This window comes from Echiichthys vipera (assembly GCF_963691815.1).
Source record: "Echiichthys vipera genome assembly, chromosome: 22".
In the NCBI taxonomy this organism is placed as follows: Eukaryota; Metazoa; Chordata; class Actinopteri; order Perciformes; family Trachinidae; genus Echiichthys; species Echiichthys vipera.
The window spans coordinates 13,743,460-13,769,215 of record NC_139847.1 but is presented as its reverse complement, the minus strand read 5'-3'; the positions used below and the strand labels follow the sequence as shown (position 1 = coordinate 13,769,215).

Here is a 25,756-nt window from a genome sequence, read left to right as displayed (position 1 = left end):
CATTAACAGAGACTGAACTCAGAGCAGTGGAAGGAGCTAGCTAAACTCACCTAATTGTGTTACCTTCTTTATGACAGAGGCTTATAAACGACCTGTCATTCAAACCTACACTAGCTCTACTCAAGCACTTAAAGCGCTCTCTTCATTTCCAGTCCATCACAGAGGCCTGGGTTTGAATGCATTCTGCCAAAAACATGTGTTAATATGGAAGTAACGAAGGATGCATTAACACTAACAAGGCATTGATCTTGCTTTAGAGCAGGGGTGGGCAATTCCGGTCCTGGAGGGCCACTGTCCTGCATGTTTTAGGTGTCTCCCTACCCTAACACGCCTGAGTCTAACAATAATCACTGTGACAAGCTTCAGCTGCTTGATACGAGCAAAGCATTAGAATCAGGTGTGTTAGAGCACAGAGAAACCTAAAATATGCAGGACAGTGGCCCTCCAGGACCAGAATTGCCCACCCCTGCTTTAGAGTGTAGCTGCAAAACAAACAGCTGACTGCTAATAACTGCATATTAAGGTTTCTGAGCGAGTATACCTGTCTTATAATCAAACATGTTTATGATGCCATTATTAGCTTATATATTCTCATTAACACATAACACTATTAATAAGCATCTGTAAGTATTTAAAAGGCCTTTATTACCTATTAACATACGCCTATTACAAGGACATTAATTAAAGCGTTAGCGGTAAATCAAGAATCAATTAATGCGTACATTTATATTTTGCATTAGCTTTGGTACTGTCCTGTTCATTCATTTATCAAGCCATTTTTTTTTCTTTTTCTGGCTTCTTTTATCCTCTATAGCGGTTGTCATCACTGGTGTGAATAAAATAGTGACTATGTTAGTGTTTATGGTTTCCCTGCAGATATGAGTTGAGTGAGCGCTTTCCCTATAAGCTTAGAAAACTAATATTATCTCTACTGTACAGCTCTATCCACTTCTGATGCAAAAAATGCCCAAAGGACTATGTGTATCATGTATTTTATTTTATTTGATTTTACTTTACACGGTTGCATATTCATTGACGGAGGACTGCAGGACAGCCTGAGACACGCGCGCACACACAGGAGAAGCGGGTTCATTTCAAGTTGAAAGTCATGCACATTTTTTATTGAACAGTTATATAAAATACTTTTCATAGTTGCAAGTGCATGCCTCATCTGCCAACAGTTTTGAAGTTAAATTACAAAAGCAAGGCTTCATGTCGTGTAGTGAATTACTCGGGCACTTAAGCAGTTCTTAAAAAAGACCAACGTCATTTTATGTTTCATCTTAAAGTATTGAGCAGTATCAAACCTGTAACTGATATACAAAGCAGAGATCCAAATAATAACAGTAATAATAATAATAATAAGAATCAAATTACACTTTTTGTGGCACATTTACAAAACAGAACAAAACCGATTTACCTGTTATATGACACAAACAGCTAATCATGCATTTTTGAGTTACACATGTAACCACACACCTCACAAGAATTGTCGAACATGCGTAATTGGACTGTGTGCACTTACAAGCGCAGGTTAAAAATATGATTTCTCATCCATCTTAGATAATTAAATGCTTCAATTACAAAAGAAGTCATAGAGCATTGTGTTGTTAATTGAAAGTATGCAGGTATACGTTTCCAGTATATGTTCACTAAAGCGCAATATATGTCAAAACAGGCCTCCACAGCCATGGTATTCGGATTTTCTATTTTCTTGGTTTGATTTTTATAAAACATGCATAGGCAGACACTTTAAGTTTATTGTATTGTTTTTTTTTTTTTACACAATATAGGTTCTCTATTTTTACTTTGTTCGCAATACTTAAAAAGAGAAAATTTAACACTCAGTTCCAGCAAGCCACAATAAATCTACCCCCACCCCCCTTCCAAAAGAGACAAAAAATAAACATATTTGCAAATGATAGATGGGTAAATGTAAATTCCAGTTATGAAACTCAAGAAAATAGGTATTCATTACCGAGTTATTTTAGCCATTATACAGAAAAATCAGGTCAAAGCACACACCAAAAGAACCTGAGGTAAGCATAATATGTACAAAACCATAAAACTTTCCATTATTTGGCATTTCGACAACATTGCAACATTCTTTTTAAGACTGCCTAATTAATTTCAGAGCTATTTTATAAGAGTAGCAAAAAAAGAGTTATCAATAAATAGTCCTTATTTAGTTTGTACACCCTTATATGTTAAAAACATTATCTCATGTTCTGTCCTTTTTAGTGCTGTATTTTTGTAAACGTACAATAGTTAGTAAGAAGTTACACAACTTTCCATTTCGGTGTAAATGAGCCAGGGTCTTTCAAGAAATAAAAGAAAAATAAAATCACCTTTAAGATCTGTCTATCCCCATCTTTCTCTCTGGCATGCTGCGGTTTTGGTTGAGAATCGAGCACAATAAAGGCCTGACCATTCAGAAATGTGACCTGGCAATAACTTAGCAGATTTGACTATGAACTAATATTTTGAAGGCATATCCAAAGATTAGAAAGTGAGATGTCCCCCCAGTGTGGGCCATAGATGCCTCCCCCCTCCACACTCCAACACTCCAACCCTCCTTTCCACTCTTTTGCCCTTTGCCCCTCTTCTGTGGTGGCGGGCTGTAATGAGGCAGCCCCGTCGACCAATGCGGCGCCTGCTGTTGGCCTTCACTGGATGTTGCTGCCACTGCTGGTGCTTCCCTTGGCGTCTGTGCCGTTGGTCTCCGAGGACAGGGCCTTGTTGAGGGAGTTGAGGCTGGCGTCGGAGGGCAAGGCGTCTCGCCGCGGCGGCATCCTCTCGTTGATGCGATCCAGACCCTTCGCCTCCGCGAAGCTGGTGATCTTGTGCTGGGGTGAGAAGCCTTTGATGGCTGTTGAGATGCAAGAAAAAGGGAAATAGGAGAGAAATCAGGAGCAATTTTAGAGTGGAGAGATGAAATGATTAAAGGAATGGGGTCACACTTGCTCACATTCACTCACACATCACCAGATTTGGCTTATCTTTGGTTTGGTCTCGGGTCATGGAATTGTAACATAAATCTTGTTTAACTGAGAAAAGGACAACAGACAAACGGCATCTGATAGCTGTTGGCTAATTCAACTGCAAGTCATCCATAAAAAATGAGTAACTGAAGGGCTTGTTAACACTAATGAGAACTGCATCATGTTGATTTTTAAATACCTTACTTTAAAGGCATAGTTCTTTAATTTAGGAAGAAATGCTTATTCTCTTTCTGAAGGTCAAGTTGGTTGAGAAGATCAATTTTCAGTAATTAGCGTACATATTGGAAACAGCTAGCCTGGTTCTGTCTGAAGGTAATAATGACATCAGCCTGATCTCCTCATAGATCTCTATGCAAGGAAGTCAATAAGCACATTCCCCAAAATGTCCACCTATTCTTTCAACTGGACATATATGATGCAACACAACATTGTACTACTTTTACCGTTGAACTGATTTCTTCAACTCTTGATATAATTGTTTAAATGTGTAAACAGCGTATATTGTACAGCATACAATTGAACAATCACTAAAAAGAAAAAGGGTAGAACTCATTTTTATGAAATGACAACACATGAACACCATTTATCAGTTTCAAAATAATATGTAACTACACAGACAAAAGGATTCAATAATCCTTCTAGATCTATAGAGGGTACTCCTGGAATCAGGGTCCACAGGTTTTCACTGTGCCATCAATTCATGCTTTAGTCAGTATCTGTTAAGACTTCTACAATGCTGGACCATCTAATGACCATCTTGTTAATGCTAATTTTGTAAATCTTATATGCACAATAAAATGGTTCATATTTCAGAATATGTTGACATGGGCACATTTCAGAACACCTGAGGACCCCAAACGTCCGGGTCGCACCGCCACGTCACAGATTAAAAACAACAAAAAGGGAAGAAGGAGAATGATCATAGAGACAAAAAAGAACGAGGGGAGGGAGGAAGAAAAAAACAAACACTCGAGTGGAGTCCACTGAGACATTCACTTCCACAAAATAGAACCACGTTGAGACTGAGCTCACGTACAAAGACACTACAGAGGTACTTGGGGTGCTAACGACTTGTTTAGTCTGCTTGGAGCATGCAGCAAGTGAGAGTTTACTAAAGGCTATGAGGGGTGGAGGGCACAATAGCATCTAGACTGGGGTTAAAGGTCCCATATTGTGCTAATTTTCAGGTTCATATTGTATTTGAGGTTTCTACTAGAACATGTTAACATGCTTTAATATTTAAAAAAATACCTTTATTTTTCTTATCCTGTCTGTCTGAATATACCTGTATTCACCCTCTGTCTGAAACGCTCTATTCTACTGTCTCTTTAAGCCCCTCTCCTGAAAAAGCCCAGTCTGCTCTGATTGGTCAATGTTTCCGAATCTTCTGTATCTTCACTTTCTGCCCTGTCATTGCAGCCGGGGAATGACTGTAGTGACAGTTTCTATCTATATACCGTATAGCTGTGACGTCGCAACTGTACAGAGGTCCTGACATCTTGTTTAAAGACACAGCTTCTAAATACAGGCTGTGTGCGGTTCTCTGTGGATTGAGCGTTTTCATACTTTCACAATATTGATATAGCACCTACACTTGCTCTAATGTTTAAAAAGACATGGAAAGCACACTTTTTGGGATATGGGACCTTTAAAAAAAACAAGATTCAATTAAACTGAATAATGGATTTAGAAGAAGAAACAACAGCTGGTTTATGAAAATACCACTGAGATGAATAAAACCAGGCTTATAAAGATAAATACTGACTCATTGGCATCACATCTGACAACTCAACGCCGTTTTATTCACTTCAATGGGCTTCGAAAATATTGTTACTTCCACCTTTCATAAAGGCTTGGGGTCTAAATGGGAATAATAACTATGATTAGAAAGAAGATGACCCTTTACTAGAATGAGGGGAGGGTGGCATCATTTTAGATGACAATTTGGGGAGTGTGAAGAGGGGCATGATGGGTAGCGTAGTTGTGTTGCTGCATAGCACAGGTCAGACAGGTTATTAGCAGCTCACAGGAAAAATACACGACACAGCAGGGCCACAGAGGATCCACATGGAGAGAGAAGCAGAGAAGTGTCTCGACACTACAATGGACTACAATGGACTGTCCTCTATGAGGCTAAAGAGGAAGTACTGGACAATTCCAACGTAAATAGCAGCTGGCAAACTACTATTTAGCTCGCAGTTGATGTTGTTCTTGCACCAAAGGCGATGTTCATTAAAAAGGATTTTAGAAAGAAACCAATTTGGATTTCAAAGCTTCCTGTTGAGCGTTTGTCTCTATTAATTCAGATTCAACTCTAAATAACAACAGTAGTATTATTATTAGATTAATACAACAGCAACAACAATGCACAACTGCTTTAGTTGTTTCAAAGGGAAATACCATTAAAGGCTTTCATAGCAAGATTTCACTGCATTGTGTGAGGGCAGAGCATGGGGTACACTACCTTAACCGCAGTACAATTACGACGTTGAGTGAACTAACTACTTGTTTGTTTCAGGGACTCCCTCTTTCTAACGCTGCAAAGCCTTAGATGAGAGATGACAGGTGTAACTTTCCACGCAACTTTATTCACACAAATCTGCAGATTCCTTCTGCATTCTGCAGGACATAAGGCGTGTATACTCCTCTTCCTAACTTAATAAATGTTGTGTCTGGTCTATATCTACGGTACCAAGCACTGAATGAGTTCTAGATACTGTAGTGGTCTAGCTCTAATGTATACAGTATGTCCGACCAGCTGGTAAAAGCTTATTACAGCTGCCAGATGACCCGATGATGACCATTTATTTACACCTCCCACGTTATTATTCAAGCTCTATCCTGAACCTGAAATATCTGATAATCTTCTGCATAAACAGTGAGATTTACCCTCTGTGAACGGGACGCCGGTATTGATTTCACCTAGTGAGTCTGTGCATGTGTGTCATCATGGCAAAATGTGGTCCTGGAGACACCTACTGAGGAGGTTTTGAGTATTTTGCTGGGTGAACAGTCACAAAATGTTTCCGGTGTGTAGCTAAAATCAAAATGAAGGCCGAGTTCAAAGATAGTTCTGGTCCGAGTAAGGGGACTGGATGTAGAGAATAAAAATGATGGAAATGCGAAAATACATTCCTGAAAGCTAAGAATCTGTTTTCTTTTAATGTCTACTAAGAATAAGCTGCAGATATTTGTGAAAAATCCCATTTATTTTTTGCTTTGCACTCACTCAAAACCAGTGTGATTTTGAAATCTGTACAATGAAATCCATTCCCCTTTAAAACATTGTGTGACCACAGGATTTCCTAATGACTAACTTATTTTTCTCTATTACTACTATGCCACATTTTGTTAGCCCAAACACCCAACACACTCTATTCAAGCACCAGCGAGATGAATGAAAACCCGGCGGAGCCCCCGTTCTATTGCCATGAAAAAGCAACAGAGGAGGGCAGCCAGACCCATTTACCTTCGTCAGCCTCAATAGCTTCAATAGTAGCTGAAGAGAAGAAGAGGGGGGTTGCAAAACGAATTAGAGAAGTGAGCAGAGATCATTTTGTCCTAGGTACAAGTCAATGAGCAGCAAAGACAGCCAATGCCGACAACAAAGGTTAACGTCATCTCCACATTTTATGACAAAGGACACATGGATGTTAGCATAGAGGGGAAAGGAGGAGTGAGAGGAGGGGAGAGGGATGAGCCTTAGCTTTTTGATGAGTTCCAGATCTGTAAAGGGAAGGTGACACATGTTTGTGGCAGCGAACGACCTCATGGGGGTGGGGCGGGGGGTGGGACTGTATCATTGAGGTAAAATGTCTGACACGGTCTGACAAACAAATCAATGTGGTGACAGAAAAAAAATGAATACTGCGGGGACGGACATTGATAGAAAATACAACACGTTAAAGCCGGAAATACGTATATTAGTTCTCTACTGTTACGCAAACAAGAGCATACATGGACAAGGGAGAGTTGAAATAGGACAAATGGAAAACAGGAATAAGGTTTAAGTGCATGTGGGATTGTGGGTTTTCATGGCTGTGACTTCATTGTTAATGTAAAGTTAAAGCGCTGTAGACACATGGAGCAGCGTTACTGTAGTGTTGTGTGCAACATGAAGCAGCATCTGGAACTGCAGGATTAGCATCTTTTGATATGAAATATCAAAAATGCTGGCTTACTTGTGTGAGGTACGAGGGGAGAAAAAAAACCTTTGTTGCTTTAACCACTTACCAAGTCCTTACAGTCATCCTTGAGCTCATAGATTAACATACAGTACAAATGTGTAAATCAGCTTTACACAAAGACAAGGATGAGGCAGAAGGTGACAGCAAAGTAACGGCTATACAGTACTGAAGACTACAGGACATACAGTACTACCATGAGGATGAGTACAAATTACAAAAAAGGCACGAGAACTGTAAACGGAATGGTTGATGGAGTCAACATTACAGTAGAAGCACACTGGTGTCTGCTTAAAGGAGGGGAGCAATGTGATTCTACCAATGTTGCAACAGGAATCTCTGAACATCACTCTACCTTCACTGGGGTTCTCTTTAGTGTCAGCTGCTTCCAAACTAATACTCTTCCGCTTCCATAATCAACTATGTTAATCCTTAGGGCCGCCATTGTTATGCAGGTCATCAGCAACAACACTATTCTAGAGGTACTAGTATGTTAAGTGGTTTCAAACGTGGTATGGAACTCCAAAAATACAACAAATGTTAGGCTGAAAGCCATCTATTAAAGATATCTGTGCCTACTAAACATTTTTATTTCAATATGCTTTATTCAATAAATTTAGAGTTTGTGTATAGAGCTGTAGCCGTGTAAATGTACCCCTACATGTAAAATGACTGCAAAAGCAGCCCTGTATTTTAGTCTAAATAAGTGGGGCTGACTTTGAGGAGAGCATCCCATCCTCCCTAATTGTGATACGCAGAATTGCCAATTTGTTCAGATGTTATTTTGTTACAATTTGGCCACTTCTCCTCCCACAGGAGGTCACAAATCTCAAAAACTCACAGAATCTGTTGAAAATATATTTTGGGTTTCTACTAGAACATTTTTACATATTTTAATATAAAAAAAAACCATTATCTTTCTCATACTGTCTGTCTGAATATACCTCCTCCCAGTCTGCTCTGATTGGTTAGAGTTTCTGGTTCTTGCGCATCGGTACTCTATGTGTTTCTGCACTGTCACTATAATTGGGGAATGACTTTTAGGAATATGCAACTTTTAAACTAGTGTTATTTTCCTTTAAAGTGAAAGTAAGGAACGTTTGAAACAAACAAAAAAAGACACATTCTTTCTTGTTAGAAATGAAAAGTTGAATTCCTAAGCAATCCAACACCTGCTCAGTTCCATTAAGTCGGAGGTTTTACTGCTACAGCCTGACTGGATCTGGTCTGACCAGAAGCTTCTAGTGACTGATGTTAGCAAACTTTACATGACTTGGTGTGATTCTCGTGTATGCTGGAGTAGACAGTGAGTAGCATACTAATACTCACATGCCATGACTGTGACTTGGTTCCACAGCGGTTGCCGTTTGGACAATGTTACATATGCTTGCTTTAAAGAGCAAAGAGTGATAAATGTGCATTTAGGAAAGTGCTAGCTGATGTGTGAGAACCTGTGAGAGGAGAGGGAAGTTGTCTGGATTTCTGTTTTATTTTGCAAAGGAAAGGCAGACAGCAGCTATCCTCCTTTCGTTCACAGTTGCTTGTGTCAATTCCAATTCATCCTTTGAATCACAGAGAGTCCCACGTCTATCCCGGACGGAGCACTGCTGAGATCCACAACTGGCACTCAAATTTGGATGATAAAGTTAGGAGTCCAAGTAAAATTTGAAGTGTTTCTAAAGGCGTTTCCAGAACGTTGCTGCAGCAGCTGGTCAAACTCATTCAGGGAGTGTTTGGAATTCAACATAAGAGGGTGAAACTGAACTCTAAACTTGTCTCACAAAAAAAAAAGAACACAACAGAATACTTGCACAACCGATTATACCTGCAGTTTCTAGAAAGAAAGGAGAAAGAAAAAGATACAGGTAATATTTGAGATAAAACCAGTGGAATACAGAAAGAGACGAGGAGACAGGGTATTAATGCGAGACATCAGGAGGGAGACACATTAGAGAAGACAAAGGGACAAAGAAAATCTGCTGAACGTATCTGGCATTATTTGGGAAGAGGGGAACTGTCTAACTTGATATTCTACTGTCATCTATCCAGGAAAAAAACGTATTAACTAAAACATGCAGAATAGAAAAGGATACTGAGTGGAGCTGCCAGAAACATTTAACTATACTTACAGTATTACTTTGAGGCATCAATTTCAAATTCCTAGACCATCACTGTACAGTATAAAGCAGCACTCTAGTCAGGGTATTGCTGTGTAAGGGGAATTTATGTGTGTGTGAGAATCCGTTCTGGGGGGCCAAACCGGGGGATTCACGGTTCTCGGTGACAGTCTTACCATTCTGCAGCTTCTCTTTGCCACCGGACAACACTCCGCTTGGTAGCATGCCTGTTGGGGTCAGTCCCTTCAGCGTCAGCACGCTCTCACTCTCCTCTCTGAAATATCAACACAGAAATATACAGATTATTTACTGCAGAAGGTATTATTTCTTTGGGGTGACTTCATTATAAACACATATTTTTGTGTTTTGGACAATCTACTGTAGACCCAAAATTCGATTCTACAAAATAATAAAGAACACACTCCAGCAGACATATTGGCTTATGAGGGAAAAAGGTGTAACTGGCTACTGCAAATTTATTAGACTAGACTTCGGTAAGCAGGTGAGCGGGACAGCTTATATAAAGTATATTTTACGCTAAATGGGACCATAATTTACATAATGAAGAAGACTGGAAACTCACGATGGAGACCATAAACTCATTAGGAAAATATTTAATGAGGTAATAAATTAAGTGAGAAGTAGGCTCATTTATCATAGACTTCTATATTGCAGGAAATACATGGTGATAAGATTTACACCTGGAAATTTGACTCCAGGGTGCCGGGCAGAAGGCAGCCTGTTGCAGCAGCTCTCTCTCTACTATTTCTTGTTTGCAGCTCTGTGGTCAGGCTGGATCTAGACAGTCTGAAAAGGGCAGTTAAGACTTAGATAACCCCTCTGATCACCTCCACAATGAGCTGTATCAGATGGGACGCCTGTTCAGTCACCGGATCATCCCACCCAGGTCCAAAACTGAGCACTTGAGGCACATTTGTACCTGCTGCCATCAGACCAAACAGCAGTAGAGACCACAGACTGTCATCACATCCCCATAGACTCCCTGCTATGAATCATACCGTGTCACTTTACCTTGTTATTTGTCACTTCAATTTGCCGCTTGGTGTGTTTACTTCCTATTGTATGGTTCATTTCATTTTTATTTTTACTCGTACTCTTACACAACTTTTATACACTATACCTCTTATTTTATTTGTTCTTTATTTATCTGTACTTGTTTCTGTCTTGGTGCTGCTGCAACACATTAATTTCCCCTCTAGGGATCAATGAAGAATTATCTTAAATGGTCCCCCAACTTCACAAGCTAGCTGCGAACTTTGTTTGTTGTTTGGCGTTGGGTAGGGTTAGGTGAAGTGAATTTATCACAGCCTGCTCGGTTGATGTAAGCTGTAAGACTGAACCAAATCAGTAAAATTGCAGGCTGTAAAACCGTTCTATCACAACAAACGACACCTTCCACATTACACACAGTCTTTTGACCCACTGTTCATATACAAATATTGATTGGTGCAGCTTTAAATATTTCATTCAATTCCTTGTAATGGAATAAGGAAAAAGGACAGTAGTAGAACATCCAGGAAACATGGGATTTTTTTTTTCATGTTTGCATACCTGAGCACAGAAAACACTCTGGCCATCTTGCCAATGGCACGGATCTTGTTGCGGATGACTTCCTTACGGGCAGAAGCTGTGGCACCTGGAGGGGTCAGAAGTCAGACACAGTCTTACAAACTGTGACTCATGCATACTAAACCATGTCCTGTGGAACTGTAACAAAGACCTCATTGTCTATATTATGTGTGTCCCATAACGTTTAGTAAATGTAGTAAAATAGTTTAAAGTGCATCAGAGGAACACCATACAAACACAGCGTGGCGACTGAAGCCCGAAGTTCATATAAAATACTTTGAATCCATCCATACATCACAACAACTGAGTAATTCTCAGCATTTAATGCAATCATGCTGCATACATGTCTGTGAGATGGTGTTCAGTCCCTTTAACTGCTGCATACCATTTTCCCCGGTCGCACTTGTACGACTAAACCTTGTTACATCATCTCTTAATGCCGGGTCTGGTCCTTGTGCAAACATGTCTTTCAGCGAGTTTCGATGAGCACACTCTTAATGAATTTTCCTCTGCTTTGTTTTGGATGCGGAGACTCAAACAGGGTTTTTTTTTTTCTGGACTGGAAAAAAAAACTTTTTTTTTTAAGCGACCTTTTTGCAGCATAACAGTTTCAAGGCCCCAGGGAGCCGGCTTGGAAAATGCATGAAGTATGAAGGATGGAAATGAAGCTGATGTGTGGTGAAAAGCTGGGTAAAGGAAAGAGCTGATGGTCTTAGGTCTATCTTAGACTCTTCCTCTCTTCCTGTTGACTAAACCATTGAAATATGTCCATCCACATGATTGATCCTCTGTGGCAGCACTGCTTACTTTGATATCACAGAAGATGCATTACTTTAGCTAATGAGAAACATTTTTTTCTTCCTGTGTCAGGAGCGTGTAAGTGTAACATTACAGCCACCTATTTGTGTAAAACAATAAAAGGGATCAATAGAAAGACTCAGTAGTAGTGTTAGAAGGTGCGTACAACAGTGCCGTTAGTTGACAGACTTCTGAAACTCAGAGAGCAAGCACTGGACAAAAGTCTATCTACCTCTGCACACACCATTACGGCTAATGTTTGTACCTTTTTTGGGGGGATATATAAGCTGTCCTTCTCATGAAACACCCCCAGGAGAGAAGACAAGAGAAAGGACAGAGAGATCAGATGGCTGTAGAATGAAAGAGGTGGTGGAAAGGAGGCAAGCGGCGAAATAAGAGGCAAGAAAAGCATAACAAGTGTAAAGAAAAGCGACGCCTTGAACACAAAACTCTGGAAAACATAGAAAAGAGAAATTAGATGAGGGAAACCAAAGTAGTGACAACATCACAGCATGAGAGAGAGAAAGAGAAATGAGAGGGATGCTAAATAAATGTGAAAAAATAGTGAGGTTTGAAATAGCAACATAATGGTAATTGGGAAACAAGGAAACAATCGCAAATAAAGAGCGAGGCAACAAAAGAATTATACGGGCACAGAAAACTAGATCATGAGTAGAACAAAGAACAATCAAAAGTCAACACTGTGAAAATTAACAAATTAGGCTATGAGAGTGTAAATGGCTTCACCACTGAAAAAGAAATGAGCTTAAGAGGAAAAGTGAAAGTGAAAGCAAGGAAACGTGGAAATAAAGTGGATTAATTGAAAGCACTGAGTAAAGGGTTGGTGAAATATCATGACACGATGAAGGGCGGCTAAGTATTCAAGGGGCTCTATAGTGCGTGAATTCAAATCAATATGAAATTAGATTTTGCCTTTAAATCTGAATAATGTTTTCAAAATTTGAATTTTATCAGCAATGAACTGCCGGAAGCAGAGAATGGCTGTGCTTGCTATTACTATTATTATATAAGATAAAGTTTATGGCAGTTTTTTAAGCCTTTTATTATATAGGACGGACGGGAAATGGAGTGAGAGAGAGAGGGGGAGACATGCAGCAAAGGGCCGCAGGTCAGTCGAATCTGCGGCCTCTGCCCCGAGGACCTTCAGCCTCTTTGCACGGGGGGGTGACTGCTCTAACCACTGTGCCACCAGCCGCCCCTCTTGCTTAATATTTTTTGTTAATACTGTTATCCCGAGATCACAACTTCATTATTTTGTTATCGTGAGACAAAGAGCTTTGTTATGCTTCCTCTTGTTTCTTATAATGCTCATCAGAGATGGGATGTGCAGCACTGGACGGTCACAGACTTGGTGAAGTAAGCGGAAGGATACACGTGTGACTACGACCAGTTTTTTTTAAATTAGGTGTTAAAGGGAATATACAAAGTACATAAGATAACTTGACTATTCACAAGAAGTGTAAAATATTACCTGTGTCCATATCAATTAAAAAAGAAAGTACTACCAAGTTGTGAAGGAAAATTACAATGACTGATATATTTGATATTACATCTCCGACTACATTGAGATTCATAATCACACATTTGGCTGCAGTACAGCTGATGATCATGGAGATGTGAGTGACGGTTGGCTTGAGCCCATGTGCATGACCCCATGGCTCACCTAGTCTCTGATAAACATTATAAGTAATAATAGTTTTCTTGTGATAACGAGTGAATTATCTTGTTATATTAAGATAAAGCCCATTTTCTCAAGATAAGGAAATTATTAACTTATGATCTCCAGATAACACCATTAAAAAATGATTGCAAGCCCAGTCGTTCTAGCCAGATCCAGATGTTACTACAATGATAGAAGATCATAAGATTAGCACAGGCACAGCTTCTTACAACATAAAGTCATTTTTGTATTTTTTATGACATTTTGAAAAACCTGTAATCCAATAGTTAATCTAGAACGAATATATTATTCGAAAAACATCATTCAAATCACTTTTGCTATTGGTGGAACTCTTACACAAAATATATCTGGACCCTAATGTACATTTCTCTTCTTCTTTTTCATATATTACCTATTTATATTCCCACGCAGCATCAAAAAAGTTTAAAATACGAGTGGAATCTGGCCATATCCTGACACTCCACCCCTAGGTGCTGTTTACAGAGTCAAACTGTGTTCATCAGTAAACACAAAGACAGGGCGAGAGAGGAGGAGGCGGGGAGGGGGGGCTGGTGAGATCATTTCCTGTTTGGCTGTAAGGGGTGGGGCGGGCAGAGGGAAACTCGTCATCTCATTGTAGATAAGCTGTGCTGGGATCAAACAGATGACTCAAACTTGCCACTACTATAAAATGATAAAGACAGCATGAATACTTTGTGACTAACTGTGCTGTCTGAACTTATCTAGTACAGCCAAACAGCGCCAGCAATGATATTAATGGCGTTTGAACACTTTTGATTTAGATTTTTCATTTGAGAGTTCCTCAGAATTTGCCAATACCCTGGGTATCTGAAGTATTTTTTATTTGCTGAATGATATTCAAGAATGGTTCAATGATTCAGCCGTGTCACGATGTGTCAAACTGTTTCTGGATTGTCTCTGTGTTGCTGGGTGTGTGGAATGTTTTAAAGATTAAATATAATTAAACTGTGTTCTGAGAATAGGGCAGAGCAGCCATGGTATGTGCAAAAAACACTAGGAATGTGTGTGTGTGTGTGTGTGTGTGTGTGTGTGTGTGTGTGTGTGTGTGTGTGTGTGTGTGTATGAGGCTTTCAATGAGTGTGTGTCTGGTACTCCTATTAGCGGAGGACTCCCTCTAGTGGAACTAAGGCAAACTGTAGTGAGAAGTGTGGCTGCCTGTCTGCCGTGCTTACCGTCGAGCTCCTCGTCAGTCGTCAGCTCATCATTGGAGCAGATGCTCAATACGTTCACTAGCATCTCAGTCACTGTAAAGAAATCAGAAAAAAACATATATACATAAAAATATATTTCACAACGTGGCAAAAGTGGATCGGAGGGAAGGTGTCGGACAACAGCGAGTCATGTGGTGCTTGTTAGACGGACAAAGATTCACCCGAGTGACCCCACCACACACACCCAGTGAGCAGTGTCCATCTGTGACCTTGCAACATTCCTTGCTAGAAACGGCCTGTGCGGAAGGGTCACACCTAAAATAAGCTTCCTGGAGTGAGTGCATCAGTCATGTGTGATTCATGACACAGACGTGTTGATGGGCTAGCCTAAAACACTGAACGTCTGGAGCAGTCTTCACTGCAGAGGGAGAATGCTCTTTTTCTAAACGTTCACTGACTTGCACTTATTGGTGATTTACAGGATTTAGCTTTGCATGCCTCAGGCTCATAAATCATGAGTCGTGAGGTTATACTGCACTGAGTGTCTGTGTAACATTTCTTGAGGCAGGGCCATTTTCATTACTCCCTCAGGGAACTGAATGTTCATCACAACTCAATGGTGCAAAAACATTTGGTAAAACTGCTTGCGTTCAATGTTCTCATTTGATGTGTATTACAGCGAAAGAAAGCGTACTGAGTATGTGTGTGTGTGTGTGTGTGTGTGTGTGTGTGTGTGTGTGTGTGTGTGTGTGTGTGTGTGTGTGTGTGTGTATGTGTGTGTATGGGTGTTTGCATGCATGCTTACCCTTCTCCCCGACGAAGGGAAGGGACCAGGTGAAAACGTCCATGAAGTTGGGCAGCCAGTAAGGGTGAGGTGAGCAGTTGAACTGTCGGATGTTCATCACGTTGTTCTCGTACTTCAGCACTGCCGCTGGAGAGGGTAAGGAAAGATGGTTGTTAAAAGTACGAATGTGCAAAGTTCGACATAATGACTTTCTGCTTTCGAGCACCTTTTCTGGAACATAAAAGCATGTAAACATGTTCTAAGAGAAACCCTTAATAAAGGTATGAAAATGATGATATATGATAATACATCCACATGTCCCATGGTAGTGACCCTGAACAAGGCACTACTCATGTCCTGTTTGACAATGTGTTGATGTAACAATACCTTTTTTTTTAAACTGATCTCAGTTCTTCTTCTACAGTCTCAGATAGTACACAGCAGTCTGAAATCAATATCTGAGTCCATACTTCAACAGACCAAGAGAAAGCATCAGATCTGATTGGGGTCCAAGTCCGTTACAAGCCTCCATCCTGTTCCCAACCACCACTTAAGAAATACTGTGTGGTCTCAGCAGCTTCACATGCCAAGGTACATATCCCTCTGTATCCAACATGTTATTATCTCAGAGAGTAACCCAGAAAATAGAGAATATCACCATCTGAGGAGCTAAATGGAAATATCCAGATCCAGGTAAGACGGATTGTTTTGGAAAGAAACTCTGAACAAGAAAAAGAAGATATTCTTCACTTGTGTGTGTATACATTTCTTTTTGTGGTCTGTTAAGCCCTTCTCCAAGGATACTGAAGCACTTATTGTTTAAGTATTAAAGAGGAAAATGCCACATTAATAAAGATTCATTTTAAGTTTTAATGTGCAGTTTTGTTCTTGGCTCTTTTGTTGTTTACCTTTCCTCGTTAATGATTCATTAGCTGCAGGTGCTGTGCAGACTTGTAAACAAAATCACCGCCTGCTACTGAGCTCCATTTGGCCTAAAAAATAATCTAAAAGTGCAAAGCAGTCCAAAACGCTGTCATCAACACCAACACTGAGCTGAAGCCTGGATGTGACCCAACATTTTGTCACATGCTGTCAGTCAACCTCTGGGCGATGATAGGGAATAAAAGGATCCGGTATAAAAGCTCCTACACAAAGACATTTTAAGGTGATGTTTAACATCTCTCAACCTGACAGAAGGCCTAACATGAACACAGAACTGCAGAGTGAAATGAATAAAGGCTTGAAAACTGCACAAGCATCTAAATGAAGGGAACCAGGGTTAGAGGGAGAAAAATAAAAATCAATACCCCTTTTCCCAGCTCAGGAACATTTCCTCTGGGTATTGCTTACAATACGCCCAGTTGGCGAAGCATGTCTGTCATTCACAGAATTGGATACATGAATAACATCACAGAAACACATGGCTCAGCATTTGGGCTCTATAGGCTGAGCACTTTTCATTAGTTAACAGAAAACCATCAATTTCTGGTGGGGAGGGATGGAGAGAGTAGCCAGAGACAGGAAGCTAAGGTAATGACCATAATAGCAATGAACGCTGTATGATTATCATTTTCCAGGCTATCTGACATGGAACCATGAGATGCAACTGTTTTCTTCTACTGACCTGCTTTTGCCGTCAGCAAAGCGTTCCTTCTTATGCTGCTTCACATGAAGGAAATAGTTCAATAGTTGGGAAATGCTCTCATTTTCTTTCTTGATTAGAGTTAGACGAGAAGATCAATCTTTTCATCCAACTCTGAGTAAGAAAGCAATTAAGTGGATTTCTCAAAAGTTGTGTTATTTATTTTTTTCTACAAACCTAAATGAATCCTTTCAGAACAAAAATAATGCTACAGTCGTAAAAGGAATCTACACATAGGGGCTTTGAATTATAATTACAAGCAGTTATATTAATAATGCGACAGTGGAGACTCCAGTGGGTGTGGTTAGGTTGTTGTTCACAGTATCACAGTAAGGGTGCAAAAAGAAGTCAAGGAGAATGAAAGCAGCAAAACAAACAAGCTGTTTGTTGTGTTTATTTCATATAAAGTATTTCTCTTTGTGCTGTATTTGGTGGATCAGTTTATTTTACTTATAGTAACCACATGGTGTTTGTGCTCCGCTGTCATGCTGTAGAAACCACCTCCCAAACACTGATCACAGCGCGCCCTGTGTGAACTCACCCGCGATTAAGGCACGGTGTGAACGTGGGTGCCGCAGAAAACATGAGAGCCTCCCAACATAAATAAATCCATGCTTTATATAGAGGGCACCAGCCTCTTACATACACAAGGCCAGTCTGGTGGCCCAGATCTGGGGAAAGCGGACACCGCGGCTGGGTCACCACGGGGGACTTTCCTGCCTCGGCCTGTCTCTCCAGTCGGGAATAGCAAGTCATCAAACCTGGCATCCCAAGCAGCTATAACCTCGGTCAGGCAACACAGGTCAGAAAACATCCTGCTCGGCTGAGGGTTTTCCTCAGTGTGAGTGTGTGCGTGTAGTCAATGAGGCATGGTTATGCATATACATTAGTGCAGTAACTATGCAATAAAAGTGGTCCCTTAAGTATTGCAAAGCATTATTCCACTGGCGTCACCTCTTTATCCCAAGCTTCACAGATATACAAACACACAACTTCCAACACAAATGAAACAAAATCTTCTGCAGGGGAACATCTATATACTGTATGATTACTATACAGATATTATCAGCAAAAAAACTACTAACCAGTCCAATAAGACAGCACCTTATTACTCTGACACACTACACTCAGACTAGGGCTGTGGGTGTTTATGCGTGTGCGTGCATGAAAGCAGTCGCACGCGTGGGCAGGCCTTGCATAAACATCACATACTGCATAAACATGGTCGAGGCACTTGATTGAATGCAGCCGTGGAAGCCTGGAGGGAAAAAGGCAGAGCGGGGGAGAAGGTCAGCTCCCCTACCGTCCCTCCTTCAAATCGGATTCCCTTTAAAGGAACAGATGCACCTGACAACCTCCCCCCAGTGCAAAAACACAAACAAAAAAAACGTTCATTGTGTTCTGGGTACGAGCAGCTCAAGGCACATTTTGTTTCTTTTTAGGTATTTCATTAACTATGCAGATAAGGGTGACAGGAGCAGCACTGTTCTGCTTCCCCATTATCAGAACATGCTTAAGTGCAAATGCATGATGATATGCAAAGTTATTTCTCATACAGCAGGAGGGCACTGCCTTTGCGGTGACCAGCTGTGAGTTCTGTGTTTAACACTGCATGACAGCCACTAGATGTCTCTGCTGCTCTGGTCGTGGTTGGCAGGGTAGCTGAGGCCAAGCCTGCTGCCACGGTAACACAGATTTTTGCAAGGCGACACCCGCTCATTAATTATTCATAAGGGAGTGCCTTGAGTCGGTTTCCCCGGTAACAAGGACTGTTAAATCTGCTTGGAGATGAGGGGGAGATTCCCACTGTCCTGCCCTGACGCTTACTGCTGACTGCATATCTGTCTCTGAGGCCTCTTGTATCAAGTTCCAGTGGATTAGTATTCCAGACCTTCTTGCTCCATTACATTCAGTGCTCTACTTCTATTTAATGTCAGACATGTGGATGGTAGGGAGTGAATGCAGTCCGTGTACAGCTGAACAATGCATGAATGGTTTCTAATTATTTTTAAGTTAATAAATCAAGGAGATCATTTGCGGTAGCATAGAAAACAGCAGCTTCAATGTACACACAAGGAAAGGGTTGGGACTAAAGTACCTGGTCGTCTGACTAGCTGACAACAGGTTGCTTTTTATTTCACATTGTTTTGATTTTCAAAGCAGCAAAGATGAAGGTCCACTTACTAGCTTACATCCTCGTGTTCTTCCTCAGTTGATGAAGGAAGCTTTTGATTTCTAAATATTTTAGTTTGAAAATGAAGATATCTTGAAGGTTGTTTTTTATTTCAAAATTAGGATGGTTTGAAATTAAAAAAAAAACTCAAAAAGAAAAACTCAAGGTCCATTTGAAGCTCCCATATTGTGAAAAGTGAGATTTCCATGTCTTATTCTGACTATAAAGCAGGTGGAGGTGCTGTATAAATACTGTGAAAATATCAAAGCTCAGAGAAATGCACACAGCCTGCATTCAGAAATGGTGTCTTTAAACGAGCCGTCAGTACTTCTGTACGGTTGTCATGTCACAGCTATAATATATACCGTTTATATACTGTATATATAGGTAAAAGTGCTGCTACAGGGCTGTTACAGTCATTCCCCGACTGCAATGATGGGGCAGAGACACCAATGCAGATGTGGAAGACCCAGAAACACTGACCAATTAGAGCAGACTGGGTTTTTTCAGGAGGGGTCTTAAAGAAACAGGCACTAAAAAGGAGTGTTTCAGACAGAGGATGAATACAGGTAAAATCAGACAGACAGTATGAGAAAAATAATGTGTTTTTTAAACATTAAAGCATGTAAAGATGCTCTAGGAGAAACCCAAGCAAACCTGAAAATAAGAATATTATGTAGAATATCAACCACACCTCATGGTCTTTATCTGTAGACAGTTTGCTCAGTTGTCATGGATATACTCATGTAAAATATGTTGGTTAGTTTTAATAAAAAGATATGATGAGGCTAGGAGAAATTTATTTTAATCATCCAAATTGATTGATTGAAATTTTATCAATACCCAACCCTACATGTTCGCACTCTTACCAGTGACCCATATCTGGGCATATAATACTTTAGAAATGAACTGGGGTGCTTAGATCCCAGTTAGTATGAAACAAAGAAGAGCCTGTCCTGCATAAGATTATGTTGTTCATTTTTTAAATGTTTTGTAACTGAACCATAGTCACAGGTCACTGACGGGAAACCCAGTAATGAACAGAGTGATAACAGATGGGTGGTCATCTGCAGCAAGGGATGCTCTTGTTGCTGGCACTCGTGACGGGGGGGAATGAATTCCCTGCTGCGCTGGCGTCATAGCTGCCCTAGCTTCCATCCTGCTATTTATTCCAGCGGCAGGGCCAGGAGCCAATCATGCCACTCTATTTCCCTTCTCTTCAAATCACTACCTACAAATGAGCGCATGACCGCAAGCAGGAAATGGTGTTCAAAAAAAGTGAACCCTGTCCAGTGTGACCTGTGAGTGAACCGGAGTGATGTCCTGACCCCTTCTCTCAGCGACAACACATTCCTCTTTTTAAAAATGCATTAAAGTTTCCACTCCATCAGTCCATTCCTGTTTCCACCTCATATCAAACAGTAACATAAGTGAGGAATGAGGCATTTATTTGGTTATATAAGGCTTAACAGGTGTGAGATGGATCTAAATCAGCCAATCCATCGCTGTCTCAGGACTGAAATAAAAAAAAATGAGCGTGAAAAGCGTTGGCAACATCCCTGTCATTTTTTATTCCATCCAAGCACCATAACCATTAGGACTCAGTTGTTGGCTTCTGGGACCAGTCAATAATGATGCAGCAGAAAAACCTCCATTAATACAAAACCGCAAGCAATCTCCAAAGTGTGCATCTGCCAACTGCACCCTCCCCCACTCTCCTTCTCCTTCTCCCTCTCTCCAATGCAGTCACTTCAGGACTCGACGCTCAAACAGTAAAAACTGCTAAATCACTGCTGCTGTGTTTTTTTTTAATTTAATACAGCTGTCAGCTCGGGGGTGCAGCTCAGGGGTCAGAGCTGCGGTGGATAGGTGGTCAGCGTCTGACACTGCAAAGCCAACAATGTGAATTCAAAAGTAGTACGCTGGACTCTATCTTTACATAATCACACCGTGAGCATCATTCATGTGTTGATAATCCTGACTCAGCTACAAGTTCCATGTACTTCTAGTGAAGGAGTTTTTCCTCGCCTGTTTGTATCACCTCATAGATATCCTCCGCCGCCTCCTCCTCTGACGGGAGGGGCACTTCTTGCTCCCTCCCCCCCTCCTAACGTGGAGAGGTCTCATTGGTTAATCTGGACAACTCCCAGCAATATATTGATGGGACCTGCTGATGCTTCCCCCCTCCCCTTTAAGATTTATGTGCCCACTCGATTGGCCATCAATCACGGGACATGCTCAGTGGGCTCCCGGCTCCGGCAAGAAGCTAAGAGCAGACCAATTCATTACAGAGGCTTTGGTTCCACCGGTGAACCCCACCCACATGACTGATTAGAAGAGCATCAACAGGACTGATAGGTCCGTATTGGTTAGCTGTGCCTGTGCCATGGAATTGTGCAACTGTGGGGCGAAAACACTTCAAGCAGATGATTGATAAAGTGAATTGGGAACCAAGTCATTACATAACCACAACTTGTTGAAGTTTTAAGAGCTTTAACATAAAATCTCTGGCAAGAGCTTTACCTCGAGGGATGTTTATTTGCTTGGGAGTTGTTCTTTTTCTTTGCCTTTTAAGCCAAAGATCTTGCCACTTTATGAAAGATTTAGCCGAAGCAGACAGTGAGTAATGAGAGAAATAAAGAACATGTGGCGCTGCCAGGTAAGATGTAGCTGTGTGAAGTCAGTTCTAAAAACAAACACAGAGTAATCTTTTTCTTTCTGATAACCACTCTTGTTCCAGGACGCATTTTATCAACTCAAGGTCGGCCAGTTGCAGCTAAGAACAGGGTGCAGACCAAATCATTTTAGATACATTGACTGCTCCATATTGAGCTTGAGAGGTGCAAATAATTTGCCAGGCAAGTGGCTGCCAAAAATAAAAAAATGAAAAAAACAACACCACACGCTTAACATCACTTTGTTTGTTTGTATTGTGTTGTGTTGACTAGGAGCCCTCGGAAGATTAGTTGGCATGGAACAAATGGGGTCCTAATAATAAACCACGATGTAGACAGGCAAACTGCTACGCTGTTTCTCGACTATCGTTAATGTGCAGGGAAGGAGGCAGCTCATGGGAAAAAGAGTAAACAAATGCGACCTAATCTCAGATCAGACAACACACCTGCAAATGGGCCGAAAGGAAACAGAAAAGGAGAACCCTTACTCCCATGAGTTATATACTCACAAGAGCAGCACTGCAGAATAAAGCTCTGTTATGGCATTTCACCACGAGAGAAACTGCAAAACAGCGTGCACCAGCACCATCCCTCTTTCCTTCCCATTTCCATTTCCTGTGGTTTGCCCACCGCCGCCCCCATACAAACATGCCTCCACAGCCAAAGCAGGTACTGTCTGTTCTCCAGGGGAAAAGTGCTGACTCACAGCACAAAGGCAAACCTATCTTGCTGCATGGGCACCGAAGCACAGCATAGGGCGCTAACCAGGTGCCAAGTCAACAGGCACCACGCCATTTCATTTCTCACCAGCTCCGTCCCTGAATTGACCCAACCAAAATCAATGTCACAGAGATTTCTGAAATTGAACTATTGTCAAGTACAATACCTCAACCAAAATGCCACACACCCACAAAAGCAATCTGGTTTATGCTGTCCAATGCAACGAGGAATGCAACTATCTCTACACTGGGGAAACAAACACAGGAGAAGCGCTGTAACCGGCAAAGAAATACACCAACAAAGGAGAAGAAGAGACGGGAGAGCCACTGTTGTACTGTATTTCATCATAATACAAACACCGGAGACTTCCCAAAACCTCATCCATCCTATAGAGAAATGTAGCGACTGTTTCTGGTGTTATTGGAGACTTTTGTGGTGTTTTGGAGACTCTGATGCACAAATCAATCTGATTCAATCTTATTCAGACCATGAGTTTTCAGGCTCCGATAACACTGGCTGCATGTGGATGATCAGCCTAACCAATACAAAAAATTTGCGGTTAGAGGAAAACGCGTCCTTGTGTGGAATCGGCCCTGAGACACCACTTATCTCCAGTTTACAATGCTGCCCTTTCATCCCTTCCCAGGATATTCAACAATCTAACCTCAAAGAACAACTGTTCACAAATGGCCTCCTGTGACTCCAATGACTGTCGTTAAGACTCAATAGAGCACTAACGAAGTTTCCACCAACGACTGTCACTCCAACAACTGTCGTTGGCACTTAGAGCACAAAGGGTTTCAGTGACATCATCGGCCTTGTGCACACCCTCACTAGAGGTTAAATACCTGGATCTCCACACCAGACCTTTGGACCAGCCCCAGCCTGGTCAGATGCATAAATTAACTGATGAAGCCTCTTGGATGAGAGGTGAAACGTCTTCCAAGACAAACAACCAAGTCCAGTTGCTTTTGATTTAAATTTCTTTGGGGAGAACCAAAATGGTAAAGTTTCAGTCCAATTGCTGTGTACGCTGTATAAGTGCAAGACACCTGAAGCCCAGCAAAGTTTGAGCACAGCACACCTCGGCGAGCTTACTCTGCCCCTCCGGTCTTCTGAAAGGCAAACTCTGGTGAGAGCTGTGTGCAAGCCATCCCAGCCAGTACCTTTAAATGGAATGAAGCCATTTATATTGAAATGGCATGAAAACATTTTTTGAGGAATGTCCCAAAAGCGATTCTCCAACCCGGAATGTGATGCGTCTGCCTGATGAATATCATGATAATGACACTGTGGTGTTCATGATCAAAGGTACTGCAGATATGTGCATTCTCCTTACCTTTGTTGTTGTAGACATCTAGGTAGTTAGGTGCAGAGAAGATGGTGATCAGGGACGGAAAGCCAGTAGTCTGACTCTTTCTGTACATGCGATATCTGGCAAGACATCCAAAAGGAAAAGTTACCCTTAGAATACACTGCAGCACTTTACTCATGGATTAATCATTGCTGTTCAACCCTCGGGATATGATTAGCTGCAAATGTTTTTATGGCCTCTTGCTTTCACTATGGCTGCTGTATCAGCAAGAGGTGCAACCTGTCGTAGCCTCAGGAGAGTATTTCCCTGTGATATAGGTTAAACATTCCCTTAGGATGAGTCCTCAAACGGTGCTAAGAAAAACATAGATGGTAACATTATTACACGTGGGGACTAAGGTGGCTTGGGGCAGCTCATCTGAGACTTGGCAAGGTGTCCCATGTGACAACGCTGTGGGAGTGCAATGGTAAACAACTGTGTGCTGTGCATCCCACTGCATTAACCTCACTTAGACGGAGACCAGCTCGACACATTCACCCAAAAAAACTAAAACTAACTTTTCAAAGCAGGCTTTCCAGTGCTTTTGTTAAAATCCCAGGGTGAACTGTTAGATCCTGATGAATAAAGGCCCTTTTCACACATGCGCTGCAAAGCTGAGATGAACAAGACCTTACCAGGAGGACCTGTATGTGAAATCACAAATGTCTAGTACAAAATCTATGTAAGCTCACTGCCCATAGAAATTTACAGTGGGCAACTGTGCGTGTGATGATAATGTTTTTATCAAGCGGAGTGTACAAAAGCAAAGGAAAACAAACATTCAAGGGAGAAAAAGAAGGGTGTTTTACATTATGACACCAACGAAAATGTTTAACTGTAGCGACGACGAGATTCTGGAACTTCTGTCTGTAAGGACAGAAGCTGAAATCATCTGACAAATTAAAGGAACGGCAAAAGACTTGGATGTTTATAAACAAATTACGAACGAACATTGTCTGGAGTGTAAAAAAAATGGCTTTTGTGTCTGAATGGGAAGTAAACAACACATAGTGACAACATTTCACAAATAAATTCAACTTTTATTAAACCACAGTTCTTCACCAGGTCTGCATGAATCACACTTGTCACATCACATCTGGCCAACTTATTTTTTTCATTTCTTGGATTAAGACGACTTGTCTGAAAGTTCAGACTGCACCGAGCCAGCTTTCCAGAAAGGCTCTAGTAAACCCCCAGCGTACCGGCGAAGCTTTTCATTTAATACCCTTGTCTGACTCACTCTGCTTTGTTACAGTGTGATGGGAGAAGACGAAATGCCACAACACTCACCCAGCATCCTGCGCTTCATGGGCCCGGATGATAGATAATAAGTTATTGTGCTGTAGAAAGTCACAGACTGCAGGGTAGCTGTTGAATAAAGATACAAACATTTGGTTTACTCACAGATCAAGAACAATCCCAGTAAGATCAAGAAGAATGATCAATAGAAATAACTAAATACGTCATAGGTATTATTGATTGGGCTCAGAGAAACAGTGGATATCCAATACTGGGTTCAAGCTAAATTTGTTATAAAACCAACTGTGGCTTATAAAGAGGTATATTGCCTTGAAAGGTTGTCTGTAAGTGCAGGCTTTCATATCAAATTCTAACTTTGCCTGAAATTTGAAACAGGCCCTTTAATGTCAAAAACATCTTTTTGCCAGCAAAGGTCATAATCTAAATAACAACCCATAATATGCTTAACTTTTGAGCTCTCATACTGTAAAAAGAGTGGGTGTGATCCCTCTCAAATGGTGGATTTTATTTTAGAATGAAACTCAAAAAAATGTCAAGTATGACACATGATTCATAGCAGACGTTCTTCAAGAAAAAAGGCGAT

At 41.1% G+C, this 25,756-nt stretch overlaps 1 protein-coding gene across 2 annotated transcripts in view; it reads right to left on the bottom strand.

The window, feature by feature from the left end:
• Nucleotides 1–843: 843 nt before the first annotated feature.
• The window catches only part of LOC310964065 (protein phosphatase 3 catalytic subunit alpha), a 72,758-nt gene continuing 47,845 nt past the window's right edge, over nucleotides 844–25,756 (bottom strand). The window contains exons 7-14 of one of the 2 annotated variants that reach the window (XM_083937053.1): nucleotides 25,204–25,281; nucleotides 23,899–23,993; nucleotides 15,371–15,496; nucleotides 14,587–14,658; nucleotides 11,957–11,983; nucleotides 10,876–10,960; nucleotides 9,480–9,577; nucleotides 844–2,869 (exon numbers count right to left, since the gene is read on the bottom strand). In XM_083937053.1, the coding sequence (XP_083793179.1) occupies nucleotides 2,667–2,869; nucleotides 9,480–9,577; nucleotides 10,876–10,960; nucleotides 11,957–11,983; nucleotides 14,587–14,658; nucleotides 15,371–15,496; nucleotides 23,899–23,993; nucleotides 25,204–25,281 (784 nt within the window). In that variant the 3' untranslated portion in view covers nucleotides 844–2,666. The remainder of the gene's footprint in view (nucleotides 2,870–9,479; nucleotides 9,578–10,875; nucleotides 10,961–11,956; nucleotides 11,984–14,586; nucleotides 14,659–15,370; nucleotides 15,497–23,898; nucleotides 23,994–25,203; nucleotides 25,282–25,756) is intronic. The other variant, XM_083937054.1, reaches the window with a different exon arrangement.